The following is a 15,951-nucleotide window of genomic DNA, read 5'->3' as shown; positions in this document are numbered from 1 at the left end:
AAAAAAATAAAAAAAGATAAACACATCATTCAAATTGGCAACAAAAAATTTAAAAAAATAGCAAAAACACCATTCACGAGGGCTTTTTTTTGTTTTTTCAAAATAAATAAATTAAATGAAATGAAAAAAACATGGGTACCCAATTTTGGTAACCGGTATCCAATTTCAAATGGGTACATAGCAATCAAAAATTTTGTTCCCAAGAGAAAACTATAAAATGCAAAGAACAAATTTTCATCGCTCGTCGCTCATGAAACGCTCTTGCTATTCCCTCCATTTGCTCTCTTCTGCTACTGCCGCTGCCGCCTCCACCACCGCCGCCGTCGCTGCCACCAGCACCACCTGCACTGTGATGTTGTCTCGCACCTCGGTGAGCCCCCGTACTCTAGCATAACAGTATTACCTCTTCTATCACTAAATACTAGCTATCTTGTTTTCATCTGTACATATGTTAATTTGTTCTGTAAAATTTTAAATTTTGTTTGAATATACACAGTTTACAGGAGGCCGGGGTCGGGGCCGTGGTCGGAGAAGTTACTCCGACCGTCCCTCAGTCGACGGCAGGGACACTGCTGAGCAATTTGTCACTGGCGACTCTCACTTCCGGCAAGTTCAAGACTCCAACCGAGGGTTTCGACCACCATATAGCAGAGGAAACTCTAACTCTAACTTTCAATCATCTACTAGGTTTAGTCCTCGGCCTAATTATTACAATCCTCGGCCACAACAACAGCAGCAGCAGTCTGTCGGTCAGTTCCATAGACCTTCGCCGGCGCCACAACAGCAGCCACCTGTTGATCAAAATCAGCAAGCTTATAGACCACCACAGCCACATTATAATTTTAACCAACAGTTTAGACCGTGGCAGCAGCAGCCGTGGCAGCCTAGGCCAAGGCCTCCGAAGGACTTGGAATATAGAAATTGGGAGCATGCGAAACCCGGGCCTCCTCCTGAATGGGGTATATTGCTTGTTTTTTTGTAATCTTTGTATTTATTATGAATTTGATGAATATTACTACTTGAATGGAATTACTATCACAAACAATTCCTGTGGATTGGATAAATATTACGTGGAGTTATTAAGATATAAAATGAATTTTTGCTCTGGGTTCATGGCAATTTGTATTTAGCTAAGTGGAATTCACTAATTCAACTTTATACCTTCGTCTTATATAGCCTTTTGAACTACCAACTGCTTAATGGCCTGTCTAAAGTTTTGTGCTGAATCAATGATGATGTGTTCTGCAGTTTTTATCAATTAGAAGAAAGAACTCAAACATGAGCAGCGTATATAAGATTTAAGGTGCTGAAATAATGAAATGTCCCAAAAATTCATACATACATCTGTGCTACATGCGATTTGATATGCTTGAGAGGGATTTATGAGATATAGTTGTATCATTCAATCAATTATTCAGGAAGCAACTGATGCGATTAGCAATCCATGGTTACCCTATGATGAGCATGATGCGTATTGCACCCTCTGGGGTTTCAAACTCATCCAATCTATTTAAATATAGTTGAAACTATCTTATTGTTACTATTAGAAAGTTCAAAGATATCCGTCTTAAATTTTTTTAGGCATAAGGGGGAGTGAGAATTTTAAAGGATTGCAAGATTGTCTATTAATGTCATAAATTAAGAAATTTCTCACCGCACAACTCATCAGCAGCTAAAAGTACTTGCCAGCAAAAGATATAAGGTTACAATTCTCCTATCTCTTTTCAGTAAGTCTGTGAAGTGGAACCAGCATTATTTCTTTAGGAAACAGGCAAATTTAATTTGTTTTTATGAATTTTTTTCTTCAAATTTCTGTAAAAAAAAGGGAGTTTGAGAATGCTTTTAAGAAATACTTTTATGGTGTGGCTTATCCAGTGTGATTTACAGCATGGTTATGAGGACTGAGGACAGCCAGGTTTTTTATGAGGCAGGACGGTTATTTGGTTTGAGTAGGATTTCTCTTGGAGTATACTTGATAAGACAGTAATACTTAATGCTACTTAAAAATATTAATGCTGAAAAAGATCAAGTTATTAAGGGCCAAATTTCTTCTTATTCTAAGTTTGTATTTTTTGCTTTATACTTCGTCTGGCTATTACAAATTTGAGAATTTCTTAATCCATGGCATTTCAGTTCTTTTGGCTGCTGAATCTTCATATTGAAGCATAAGTTGAAAGGTTTTAGTTTTGTCTGTGAGTTAATTTCCGATGTATGGTTGTATCTTAAACTCAGTATTTTGAGTTTCCATTGGTCCATATTAACTTTTGCAGAGCGGTTTACAGTTCTATCGTACAACATACTTGCTGATTACCTGGCTACAGATCATCAGCATAAGCTTTACTTTCACGTACCTCGCCATATGTTGGATTGGAAGTGGCGTAAGAGAAGTATTCTTTTTGAGCTTCGGTTATGGTCAGCTGATATATTGTGTTTTCAGGTTAATCTGCAGCATTTATGGTCACTTAAGTTTTACCTTATTCCTCTAATGAAGATGAATTTATGTCTAGATGCTATCAAAATTCAAGGAAGATTTTGTCAGAACTGACACCATCTGCATTATGTGAACTCTCTTCTTGGATTCTTTGTTATATGATGCTTTGGGTAAGGAAAGCGTTGAACTGATGCAAATGACGCCATGTAAAGAATTGGTTGATAACTCAAAGGGATTGGAGAGTTGAATTGTAACATATATGTGGCCATCAAGATTCCCACTTGACGCTCATCTAGATGTTATGTTTTGGATTTATCTTCCTGGTTTGAGTAGTCATGCATTTGTTTTTTTGTCTAGTAGTTTCACTAAGTTGAGTGCAGTATCCTGGCATTTTGTGACTTTTATGTTGCCTAGGTCAGCTGTAGTCAAGCTGTAAAAGCAGCCACTCTCGCCTAGTTTAATTTCACTTGGGTACCAGGTAGTACTATTTTCCAAGTTTATTATGCCCGTGAAAAAAAAGTTATGTATCGGCACTCTTTGGGAACAGATTTTGAAACGAAGAGATTTTCAGAAATGTAGTTTTTCCTCTGCTTGCTGTCTTCTTAATTATTGAGATCTTTCTCTGTGCTATTTCCAGCAAGAATTATCTCAATTCCTTTATACATTCAGAGCTCTCGGAAAAAATTCAGTGTATAGTCTGAGAAAATCAGCTCAGCATGAGCATTTCTTTTTCAGAGCTTCAAACCTCCTGAATTCCCCTAAATCTACTGATGTAGCTTAGTTGAGTTTGCTGATTAAGACCCTGAATCACGAATGCTTTCCATGGAACGTGAGTTTTAAGGTTTCATTCTCTAAATATTTGATTGTGTGGATTTTCTTTAGCATGTGTAACATTTTCTGGGTTAAGAGGTTTCAAACTCAAACTAAGGATCAAGAGCTGAGGTTTTATAAAAGTGCATAAAGGAGAAACCGATTTACATGGTAGTCATCCTTATATAGTGAGACCTTATAAAGCAAGTGAATGGAATTGTAACTTAAATGTCATTGATTCACTATATTTACTATCACGGTCCTTTGTGAAGAGACTGGCAAATGGAACATTATAATGGAAAAATGAAGAGATATAATTTTGCCAGGTTTCTAATGAACTGCTCCCTCCACCTTAAATTACCAAAACTATAGTAGTTAGAGTAGAAAAGAATGTTATCTGAGATGCATATGTATTGTGATGAGGATGCAAAGAATGTAGGTATCTTATGAATGAGACAACTTGGTGAAGGATAATTTGGATTTTACCATTTGAGGGGAACTTTGGCTGGAGATCTTTGGGTTCTATGTGAGTATGGCATTTTTTCCATTACATGTTTGGGGATTTACTCCATATGACTGCTATAGTTTTTTTTTTTTTTTTTCTTTTTGGGTTTGGGAAGGGGGGCCTAGTTTGATTTTCTTTTTCATACACAGCAAGCTGCTATTTAGCATATTTTCATTTGGTCATAAATGGCGTATTCTGTGTTTGCAGTCTGGGGAGTCAAAGTTTGGCTTTAACTGTGCAAATTATCAGCTCAATCTTGTTTTTGAAATTTTGCTGCTGCTCAAGTACATCTAGTCTTTTAAATAATGGTCATCTGTGTGTTGACAAATGTTGGCAGATGGTTCTTTAATGTATTTTTCAGAATCCTCAATGGTTGCCTTCATATGCTTGGTTTGATTTATCTTAATATTTTCTTTTCATTGCTGTGCCTATACTGTTCTGGTTTAGGCTGAAGCATAAGAGTTAGTACAGGAGTGATATGTGTTATGAATCAGACATTCTGATTTTATTACTCATTGCTTAAAAAGACCTTTCAACTTTTGTCCTTTGACTTGTAACAAGAATTGTAAACTCTGTTGATAACAATGAACAAGCCCCTTTATTCCTATTGTCATGTATTAATGCATGGTTTAATGTTATATGTAGTGCTGTTACTGTATTGTCCTTCTGAATAATTATTTGATGAAAATACTTCTATTCAGTTCTTTCCTTGTGTGCTCCTTTTCTAATGATGTTTACATCTCACTCTCTGTCTTGAAAAGTGATCCTGCTTTCTTTATTAATCTTATTTTTCATTTATAACCTCAGGAGGTTGACAGATTCCAAGACTTGAAAGAAGAACTGGAGCTTCGAGGATATAATGGTGTTTGGAAGGTGTTTAGAAAAGTGCTTAGTTGTTTGTGTGCTATTACATGGTTATTGTCTTTCAAACTTTCCTGTTTTACCCTATTTTGCATGATGTGAATGTGCATTGTGTTATGCAATGATATGATTGATGCTCCCAAATGTACAAGGAGCTACTAGTTGTACTGTTCTCACCTTTGCAATAAGAATTGGTATCACATAGATTTCTTGAGGGATTTTTGAATGGTAAATTTCTATTGGGTTCCTGCATTTTCTCTCTGTAACACGATGATTGGGGTTGGCTTCCTTCCAAGATGCCTTGGGAGTTTGTTCCATGGGCTCCATAGGGGGGGTCTGCAGTAAACTATACATTTATTTGGTTCTCTTTTGCTCATTAAGCCATGTGAGAGTGAGTAAGTTAGTGAGTGTGTGTGTGAGTGACTGGAGTTGCACAAAAATTGGTGATGCTTTGGTTGGGTCTTTAAACACTACTGTTTTGCTATGTTATACTCTTTCAGCACTGTTGGGCAGTTTGTATTTTTGGAAGTTGATGCATAATGGTTATATAGGAAAATTTCTAGTCTTTTCTTCTTTGCTTATTGATTCATCATTTCTATGCTAGATTTGGTTACCATCCCCTGCATTTGGCCTTTCAAATACAAGTTTCAGTCTATACCAATGATGTCTGCCAATTAAATGCTATCAATGCTACTTAACAAAATAAATTAAGACTAACCAACATGACTGACACCCAATGGCTGAAACAATTTTTTGTTGCAGAAAGTTGCAAAATGATGCCATCTTTGAGCTTAACAAGAAATAAACTGTTCTTTCTTTTTTTTTTTTTTTTTTTGGGGGGGGGGGGGGGGTTACCAATAGGAGTTTAACTTATTCAATTGCATTGCCTCTTGGTTCTTTAAATCTTGGTTGTTGAGTCCAGAGTTTCATCATAAGTCCTGGATATAGGAATGAAGTCATAGTAGAATTTTCACTTACTTGTCTTGACTTATTTTTGATTTATTAACATGGTCCCCGTCAAAGTGGATAAAAAACATCAAATAGATGGTAATTTTTTGTCTATTACTTTTTAGATGCGAACCGGTGATCGAGTTGATGGCTGCGCAATATTCTGGCGTAACTCAAGGTAGTGTAAGCCCAGTCTCAAATGTCCCCTGGGGTGAAGTCATTCAGTGACTCATTACATCATGGGCATTGCTTCTTACATACCTTTTGTTGGAATCAGTACCACTACCATTTCTCCATTCGTTATATAAGAATTTCTTCTTCTGCACAAAACATTCTCTTAAGTAACTTGTAAAGTTTATTGACCCATGTTATTTGTACTTTACATCATGTCTTAACATTTAATTATGATTAGATGAAGTGATTGATATTTGCCAAGTGGCATATATCTAGGTATAAGTTATGTTGTGCTGTTTTAGAATTTAGTGGTGTACAAATAGCAAATTTGAGTAATGTGCTTTCCAGTGCTTTATCGTCAGATCCAAAGGACTCGGGAATGTTTTTTTTTTTTTCTAGTTCACATAAATCTGTGTGCTATTTACACTTTTTTGGTTTTCATTGTTCATTAAAACAATCTGTTCAGCTTCATTTCTTTATGAATTTTCATGTTATAGATTTTATGATAAGCAGTAGTTTAGGTCATTTTTATCACAAGAAGCAATAGGACGAATCTTGTTGGTTTTACTTTCTGGTGTGAGGTCCTTGTTATGCATTCCACTATGGGCTTGTGTTTGAGAACTCTTTGCTTCTGTGTTTGTGTGGTTGTGGATTTGCTATTTGAGCAGTGCACTAATCTCACTCCATGGATATTTGCGTGAATTAAGAGATCCATAGTATGTGGATGCAATAAAGAATTTGACTTGCTGCCCTATTTGTTCACCTTTTTTTCCTGCTTTTTAGTAAACTCTTCTGGTTTCTTCTAGAGTGGTTATAGACATGCTGTATTTAGTTTTTTTATGAGGGTGATGCACTAAATAGTTGTCTATTAAAAGCTTTTTCCAAGTTCTTGGCTATCCTTAGTAAATGGGTTGTGTATTGGCTGTAGAGTCGACTAGCCAAGACTAGGACAATTTGACTCATTTTACTGTGGAACTCCTGCTATATTTGTAATTCATTGATGCGGGTAATGCCATGGAAGCAACAGTGTTCATAGAAATCTTCAATCCCGAATTGTTGTTATGTTGTTTCCAAATGCTGTCCCCAAAAGATTAAATAAAATGGAAGTCATTTTTGCATGGTTAACATTTTCTGCAGTTGTTCATGTAAGTCTCTGTGTTTTAATATTTCCATGTCATTTTTTTTGTAGCTACTCTTTCTCTTAGTGATTTATTTGTTTCTCCTCTTAAGAGTTTTGGCTTGTAATTGAGTTGTGTTTCTGTTCAAGGTACAAGAACTGGCATCTCCTTCCTTGTTGTATATTTAATTAGACACTATGCGTCCTCACGAATATGATATTGCTGTGTTAAAACAATTTTTTCCCCCTTAGAATTGGCTTTATTATTGTGTTAGATTCAAGTTGGTGCATGAGGAGTCCATCGAATTCAGTGCACTTGGCCTTCGAGATAATGTTGCACAGATATGTGTATTTGAGGTACATGAGTTTTGCAGATGCCAAATGGGAAACTTGAAGTGGTTTGGATATGTAATTTTACCATGAAATGTCAAGTTTGTCCATCTAATTTGTTGTCTCTGTTGAACAGTCTTTATCTCAGTGCAACAGTACCACTGCACCAGCTCCCTCGAAAAGGTAGTTTTTTCATTTTTCTCAAATTGGTGATGAAATAAGTTGTATAATAGTAAAAGTTCTGAGTTTGAATGTTCTGTGATCCTGATATGGAAAAGAGTATTAAAGCTTTCATAATGTATATGTTCTTGTTTAGACGAAATTCAAAGGGGTTGCTGAGTTTTAGATCCTTATTTTTTTGATAGTGGCGTTATGAAAAGAATAAAGCAGTTCATATGCTTACACCTCACCTCGGGCATTGGACTTCAGTTGTTTCTGCTCTTTCAATTATTCTCCGTTAAACATCTTGTCTTTTTTTTCCCTTTAGAACCAATTCGCAAAAATTACACATTTTTGGCAATCAAGTTGAAGCTTTTCATGATTGTTTCAGTCACATATAGCTGCAACAGTTTTAAGTATCATGGGTAATCTTCATATTGCTATTATTATATTTTAAAAAATTCATTCAATAATTAATAAACTCATCTGCTCAAAGCAGAACAAGAGCATATGGGGAAAGAAGATAAAGAGGAAGTTGGGGGGAGCTTGTTGATATGCATAAATTTCCAATTTTTCTGATATATAATTGGACCACCTCTCTGGGTTTTCCTTTTGTTGGATAACTGGGATTTTTTCTGCTTCATTCGCTTGGACTCAGATCCTGTTATTGCAGCTCAAAACAGGCAAAGAAGGTTGTGGTTTGTAACATTCATGTGCTTTTCAATCCTAGAAGGGGAGAAATCAAGCTTGGTCAGGTAACATTTTTTCTTCATCCTTTTTGTGTTGATAGTCTCTTGCGATTTCTATGATTTCATCCAAGGATCAGCAGCAGCTAATTTCGTGCTTTTCGCTTTTGGAAGTTTCTTCACGCTATAATGTTTTTGGACACGTGTAATTGACTAAGCAACATCCTAGCAAGAAGAAAGAACATTTTCCTGATTGTGTTCTTCTCTGGAGCCATTCTGCTAGCTACTGTATAGTTTGTACATCATATAAAAAGGTGCTTTTGGAAGTTGATTCAATGATGTACATAGATGGTGTGGAATAAGGAACTCAGTACAACAGTTGGAGCAGGAATCTTAATTTATATGGGTGGTTATGGATAGGTCTGAACAATTCTTTTGCTTCAGCCCCACTGGAACTTTTTGGCTCTGTTCCCATCTGCTTTGACTGCTACGGGTTTCTACTTTTTCATGTTCTAGCTAGGTCAAGATTTTCAATTCTAGAATATTAGTTTCTACAAGATTGGAACAACCTTGTTTCAGAAATTATCTAATAATCAAAAGTATAGCTTCTTTAAAGATGCTGCTTATGATCGTACCGAATGTCGCAAACTTGACTTGAATTGAATCACAGGCTATGGGGAAAATGGTGATCAATATACAAATTCCTTTGGGCTTTTTGACAAAATTAATGTCTGCTTATTTGTTTACTGCAAGTTATCTTTACTGAGTGTTGCTGCAACTTCTTGTTCTGTAAGCAGATAAGGGTGCTTCTAGCTCGGGCTCATGCTGTCTCAAAGCTTTGGGATGATGCTTCTGTCATTATTTGTGGGGATTTTAATAGTACTCCAAAGGTGCTATAATTCATTTTGTTAAGTAACTTTTTTTTTTTTTTGGTCTGTTGTCTTGATTTCTTGCTTTATATGCATCCATTATGTCTTAGCCCATAGTGTTGCCTTTCTTTTGGCCTCATGTTGATTTTTCTGATATTCTTTCTTGCTTTTGCATCAGAGTCCATTGTACAACTTTGTTGCAGAACAAAAGGTGAATGGTAGCATTGATGACCTTCAGCTCCACACCCTCCCACTTCCTGCAATTTCACTTTTCTACTCAGTTTGCAAACGTTGGTCATAGTTTCCTTGTATTATTGCAGTTAGACCTGTCAGAACTTCCTCGTGATCAAGTTTCAGGACAAACATCGGCAGAATTTTATCCATCAAGGCCATCTAATCCTAATTCTGGGTATCTATGCTCTTACTTTTTTAACTTTCTATGTGTCAAGCACATGGAGGCTACATTACACGCTTCCAAAATTGACACTGCTTTTATTATTATAGGGCCCTTTCCACTGGTAACTTTTCTCAAGTATTGCCAACAGCCAGTCAGATGAAAGCAGAGAGCTGTGATTCTCCATTAGCTGAAGAGAAGAAAAATTATCCTGATGAATGTTCAGGAAATGAACATTTTCCGGACTGCTTGTCTAAGCCTCTCTCTTCTGTGGTGGAAGAGCCTGTGGAGTCTTGCATTAACAGCATATACGTAGATGAAAGAACTGATACAAAATTAAGAGAAAATGATATTGAAATTTTTCATGGAAGCGACAATGAATTTAAATCTACCATCTGTGATTCTTATGACTTGGAGGAAAGTCCAGTTGTGATTCAGGATGACATGAAATCTTCTGTTAGTCCTGTTAAGGACGTAATCCAAGATATCAATTTGTTGGGTGATGAAATGGACAACTTACTTATAAATGAGTTTCTTGAAGACACAAAGGAAGGTGAACACAATTGTAGCTTTTTTGTCTGAAATATATTAAATTTTGATCCTTTCCCAGATCCCTTTTGTCACTCTCAAAGTGTAAAACCTGAAGCAGATGGTTCATTTGAAGAAGGTACAACTACAAGCTCCGATATCCAAGAGACTAATCCACTTGGAAATGAGAGTCTGATTGACACGCGAGCTGTGGATTCCGAGATTATTGATGTGGAACAGTCACAATATGATCCATCAGCTTGGACTCCGGTGGAACTAGAAACTGCGACAGGAAGTTCAGATTGCTTAGTAATGGAACACCCTTTGAAGTTACAAAGCGTATATGGAGAAGTTGAGGTGGATCTAAGATATTTAAGCTCATACTTGATAAGTCTACTTGCTGTAAGCATTGCTTCTTGATAATATCTATTTAATGTGAAGAACTGTAAAGTTTTGGTACTTTAACTTGCAGGATTCTTCAGGCACAAGAGATTCAACTGGAGAACCTGCAGTAACCAGCTACCATAGACGTTTTTTGGGCACAGTTGATTATATATGGTGAGAGTGTAGTTTCCCTCATGTCAATGACAACATCTATTTGGATGAACAGCTCATTTTTTGGGACCTTTGTCAGACTCGAGTAGTTATGTCCCCCGAAGAAGTAAATAAGTTGAGGATGCATGTTCTTCCTTTTCAGGATTTTTTTGCAGAAGTTCATTTCTTTCTTGAGATCCTAGTGTGTAGGAAATCTAATTTTGGTGCTATTTTACCACTCACAATCTGATGGGACAAGTTTGTGTTGGTTATCCTGAGCAAAAATAAATGATTACTTTAGAAATATCTCCATGCTTAACCTAATCTGAACTTTATTAAGATCTCTTTTTTATTTTGCTAAACTAAGTAAATTTTGACAGAAGAAAAAAGGTTGACATTGTGATCAACAAAGAAGAAAATATAGATACCATACTGTGAAACAAAGCAATGTGCACACATTAAGCTTAAGTAGACCTTGAATTTTTTATTTTTTATCTTTTTTTGGCCCTTGAAAAGTCATCATTAGAGATTATCAACTTACAGCATTTAGATTATAAGGATATGACTTCAGTTGGTTTGTTTACAACATCTTAAACTGGATATGCTTGACTGTATGAGATCATTTGGAAGCGAAAAGGGAGCGAGAGAGGAAGAAATCTGAAAGAACTCTTTTCCTTGAGGAGTAATATACAGGAAATAAGTTTTCTGGATTTTACCATTTTATCCTTTTCTTCTTGTACGTTAGATTTGTGAAATGTTACATTATGGGCCATTTCGTTGTTCTGGTTCTTGCTTCCTCATTGGAAAGGAATAGGAGGCTAGGAAGGAAAGTTTAGCTTTTCTTCTTTATGCTCTCTACCAAACACGTCCGAATCATTTTGCTATGTAGATGTTTAAAAACTGTTTTAGGTGTTTTAGTTCAATAATTGTTGATTAGGCTGGGATGCTGAAGTAAATCTTTGTGCAAATGTGTGTGAGCTGTAGGCGCTCTGAAGGTCTCCAAACTTCCAGGGTTCTTGCCCCTATTCCAAAGCATGCTATGCAGTGGACACGGGGATTCCCTACAAAGGTATTGCTTTCAAACCTTGTCCATCTGAATAATTATATAATATGGCCTTTTTCCATTTTCTTCCCAAGTTTAATGAAATAGGCTTATGAGCTTGCTTATGGAAACAACTTGACATGGTATTGACCATCTTTGTTCAAAATCAAATCCAAGTAGAGCAACTAATATCTTGTCATTAAATAACTCCTGTGTGGGCTCTGGATCAAGTATTATCTTAGTCTTTTTCCTGAAAATTTTTCTGTTACAGTTGTTTCTCATGGTTGTCATAAGCCAAGTGTTTGAGTAAGTTTCTAATCACATGAATGCTCTCCAGCCTCGATTGTAGCCTTCCAACATCGGTCATTTGTGAAACAGGTCCAAGTTTGAAGTTTCTTTATCCTACAAGAGGAACTTCTGCTGAGATCATTTCAATGCTTGATATTCCTAATTCCATGGTAGTGTACACTGGGGTACACAAAAATCTTCTGAAAATCAAACTGAAGATGCCCAGATGAATAACAGTTTCCATCCTTTTCATGATCTGGGTCACCTTTGGTCTCGTATTTCCATCTGCTAAAAGAATATGACTTCATTTAGTATCATACTGTAATTTCATAAATTTTGTCACCCTTTTAGTTGAACAAAAGTTGTTCATTATTAAATCATTTTATTTATTCTTGCATAAAAAGTTCTGGAAGTGTAGCTCTTTTCTGCTTGTTTGTTTTTCTGTAAAGGTTATCTTTGAAACTAAAACCACCCACATACATGGGCTCTCAAAGACTGATTGACAAAATTGGTTAACTGCATAAATAATTGATAATGACTACTGTTCATAGCTTTAAGAGGATTTAGTGTGTCACATTTTTATTTTCAAGTCCCTACTAACATGTATCTATGCCTTTTGCTGTATTTTCTGTGGGAGACTATAAGCTACTAACGTTGCTTAATGACTCATTAAAGTTGAAAGTATTTACTGTTTAGAGTGGTTAATGTTGTCTTTTTAATCTTGTATGCTCAAATTCACCGGAACAGGCATTCAACCTTAGCTACCTCGGAATCATGACTATACATTATGTCAAAGAAAACTACATTTTTACAGCTTTTTTCCCTACTTCTGGAAGACTACAATATGACAATTTTTCAATCTTAATCTCATAGTATTTCAATCACTCAAATTTTTAGCAGGTAAAATATAATGAAGGGTCAAGCATATGCAACCCTGACATTTCTTAATGTATAACATAGAAAGCTGTGTAACTGTACTTAGACTTGCACCTATTGTCTAATAACTCTATCCTTGTTTAGTATTGCATTTGCATGGGTTATTTTTTGTTTGTCTGCAGGGCTTGTAAAATTGATAATCAGAAAATTCTGAACATAACTATTTTACTTCATACAAATCACTGCAAATGCTAGGAATTTTAGGTATTTCCTTGTATAATGTTGTCCGTGCTCTTCTAGAATTACATTGTCTGCCCCATTTCTTACTATATTTCCTTGATGCTAGTTTAAGATACCAATGGTGTTGTATTTGTGGTATATTTTGACTCTCTTAAATAATGTTGTCTCTGCTCTTCTAGAATTAAGCTCCCTGCTCTACTTTTAATTATATTCCGATGAAGCTAGTTTGCTTGTGTGCATTTGTTCCAATATGTAAAACCATGTGATGTCCTTTTAGTATGAAAAGTATGAAAAACCATGGATACCACTCTTAGAATGTTTTTGAAACTGGGAAATCTTTGAGCATATATTATAACTAAAAAACATGAGCAAAGTAATCCAAGCAGACTTTTGACCTACTTTAGCAAGCAGAATAGCTGTCCTTCTGTTTACAGTCCAAAAGTGGGGGCTAAAATTCAGTACCTGCTGCAACTAACTAGATCAACATTTGAAGTTGTACTTGATCAAAAGTTGGTTACTTTCTCCCCAACTAATTTTTTTAGTTCACTTTTTGGAATTCTTAGTCATTGCTGAAATATTGGGCCCAAACAACTGATGCGTTATTGAATTGTTGAATCTTTGGTTCAAATGAAAAATAGTTACTTTTGGAGAGTTATTTTAAAGTATGTATAATGTGCGTTTCGGGTTATGATTGTCTTTAACTCATTTAATAAAAACCTGTCCAAGTTGTCAGTATTGTGATATTTTCGCTTTGATTAGTATATCAGAAAACCTAACTGAGCCAGACCTTAAGTTCAGGAGGTTCTGCTTTTCATCAGTGTGGTAGGTGACTTCATATTCTTGATGTTAGTCCTTCAATTAATTGTCTTAGCTAGATTATTGTTTTGGCATTCATATCTCTTGTAACAGCCTTCTCATATACCGATCCTTGTGAACTTACTAAGAATCTAATATCTTGTACATACTACCGTTGATTTGTTTGCTGTGATTTCCAGAAATGGGGAAGTGATCATATAGCTTTGGTTTCGGAGCTGGCCTTCAGAGAGGATATTTCCAGCGTGAATTCTGATGTAAAATTGCAGGATCATGTTCAGCATTTGACTTTGAATCAGACTTAAGTAGGTCCAATAGATTCTTATTTTTAAGCCCTATATTCTGTGCCTCAAGGAATATCCAGAAGTCTGACAGTGAGTCCACTTACACACTTTTTTTCCTTTTTTTCTATATGCTGGCGTCAATTTATTGGCTGTGCTTTCTAGAAAATGGGGAAGTGATCATATATCTTTGGTTTCGGAATTGGCCTTAAGAGAAGATATTTCCAGACTGAATGCTGATGTAAAATTGCAGGATCATGTTCAGCATTCAACTTTTGAATCTTCAGACTTAACTGGGTCCACCAGGTTCTTAATTTAAGCCCTATATTCTGTGCCTTGAGGAGTATCCAGAAGTCTGGCAGTGAGTCCAGTTCTTGTACTAAATTCTTTCTTTTCTTAATTTCCTGTATTTATGGCTCTCTTGTTCTTTTGTTCTTTATTTTTACTTTTTTTTTTTAAGGAAATTGTTATTCGATTAGAGGTTGTCACCATTTGTGAAGTAGGAAACTTGTGTCAAAGGGACAGTGAGTTCTTTTAACGGAGATGATTCTGGCTTTGTGTCTTCATCTGTTGTGCGTCTGTCTGTGTCTTTGACGGAGAGACAACTGAGTTGCAACAGCTGTATATATAGACTATTATTGTAGTTACAACTGTACCAAAGCATGTAAACTTAATTATTACATTAACGCTTATTCTTGAAAATATTCACCTTGTCTGTGGAAGAATATGATGGTTCTACTGCTTGAGTGCATATGATGTGAATGTTCACTACATTGTCCTTCACTAAACAAAGCCACAAAGGTATATTTTGAGAAAGTTTGTTATTGTGTCATGCTGTTTAGTTGCAATTGTTTAAGCCTTGTTTTTTTCATCTTATCTTAATTACAGATAGCTTACTAATAGTGCTGGTTGAACAAGGCATAAAATGCCACGAGAAAAATGGGAGTGGGAAGTAAAAAGAATAGTCAGTCCTACATACACGATCGAAACTAGAGGTGGTAATATGGATAAATGGTTCATAATTGGTTTTGATTTAATGGATGGTGGATGAAATTTATCCAATTCATTTAGATCCATTTATTAAATGGATCTAAATGGATGGATCTAAATGAATTGAATAAAAATCAATTATTCATTTATAATCAATTTAAATGTTTTAGTTACTTTTTTTTTTTTTTGCCAGATCCCTTGGTATACAGTAGTCGCTTTGGGTCCTGACTAATCCGGAGTTGAACTAGGTTGCACCTCATAAGAGGTGCAAGCTCTCCTAGCATTTGTCTTTTCACTCACAAGACTTGAACCCGAGACCTTGCTTAAGGGGAGCCAAATGCTTTGCCAGTTAATCCAGTACAACACTGGGCCTAACAGCAAGGGTGGTCCCTTTCGTTTCTCAAAATCAAATGAAACTTTCATAATGAAAGCATTTCCTTAAATGCATGCCACAATAGCACGAGACAGAAACATGATTTTTAAGTAAATGGATATATATGGTTTTTGTGAATAATCCATATAAATTCATTTAATTTAATGATTTTACTTTGGTCAACCATTTAAAATCAACACTATAAATGGATAATTCAAATCCATTTAATTATAGATTATATGGATGGATAAATGGATCTCAATCCAAATTCCCACCTCTAATTGAAACTATTGGCGAACTCCTTTAATTTTTACCTTTTAGGCCTATGACAAGAACTAAATTTTCCCTTTTGAAGAAAAGGGAAAGCAATCTGGAAGTGTGGTAATCTTTTCCACAGGCCTGGGCGCCTCGTAAAGAGTTCAATCAAGGCCATAGCTTTTCGTGAATTCCATGCCCCAATTGTTGAACAAATTTGGACAAAACAAGAACATTGTGGCAGCCTGTAGGAAGCATCTGTTCTGCAACTTGTAGCAAACTGGGTTAGTCCAAATTGAAACTCAATTGTAGGAAATTATAAGAGATGTTCTGATTTTATTTCACTTGGCTCAGGACTTGGAATTGCATGATTTACTTGCTACTTAGAATCCTCATTAGGGTAGTTTTGGGCTAGAGAGGCTGGAATGATGCTAGGAAACATGTCAT

The 15,951-nt window shown here is 35.8% G+C and overlaps 1 protein-coding gene across 6 annotated transcripts; it reads left to right on the top strand.

The window, feature by feature from the left end:
- Nucleotides 1-172: 172 nt before the first annotated feature.
- LOC113706980 (carbon catabolite repressor protein 4 homolog 6) lies at nucleotides 173-14,611 on the top strand. Of its 6 annotated transcripts, XM_027229105.2 has the most exons (18): nucleotides 175-370; nucleotides 497-959; nucleotides 2,271-2,437; nucleotides 4,554-4,619; nucleotides 5,681-5,733; nucleotides 7,122-7,203; nucleotides 7,313-7,359; nucleotides 7,994-8,090; nucleotides 8,819-8,911; nucleotides 9,069-9,101; nucleotides 9,211-9,299; nucleotides 9,395-9,837; nucleotides 9,934-10,169; nucleotides 10,285-10,370; nucleotides 11,331-11,415; nucleotides 13,788-13,979; nucleotides 14,140-14,247; nucleotides 14,347-14,611. In XM_027229105.2, the coding sequence occupies exons 1-16, from the start codon at nucleotides 218-220 to the stop codon at nucleotides 13,908-13,910; spliced, it is 2,316 nt and encodes a 771-aa protein (XP_027084906.1). In that variant the 5' UTR covers nucleotides 175-217; the 3' UTR covers nucleotides 13,911-13,979; nucleotides 14,140-14,247; nucleotides 14,347-14,611. The 6 variants fall into 6 exon arrangements, with proteins under 6 accessions (XP_027084909.1, XP_027084907.1, XP_027084906.1 ...); XM_027229108.2 differs by having other exon boundaries at nucleotides 173-370; nucleotides 9,949-10,169; nucleotides 14,140-14,611; XM_027229106.2 differs by having other exon boundaries at nucleotides 174-370; nucleotides 13,788-13,910; nucleotides 14,052-14,611.
- Nucleotides 14,612-15,951: the final 1,340 nt, after the last annotated feature.

Source organism: Coffea arabica, chromosome 8c, assembly GCF_036785885.1.
Source record: "Coffea arabica cultivar ET-39 chromosome 8c, Coffea Arabica ET-39 HiFi, whole genome shotgun sequence".
Lineage (NCBI taxonomy): Eukaryota > Viridiplantae > Streptophyta > Magnoliopsida > Gentianales > Rubiaceae > Coffea > Coffea arabica.
This window is presented reverse-complemented; position numbering and strand designations above follow the sequence as displayed.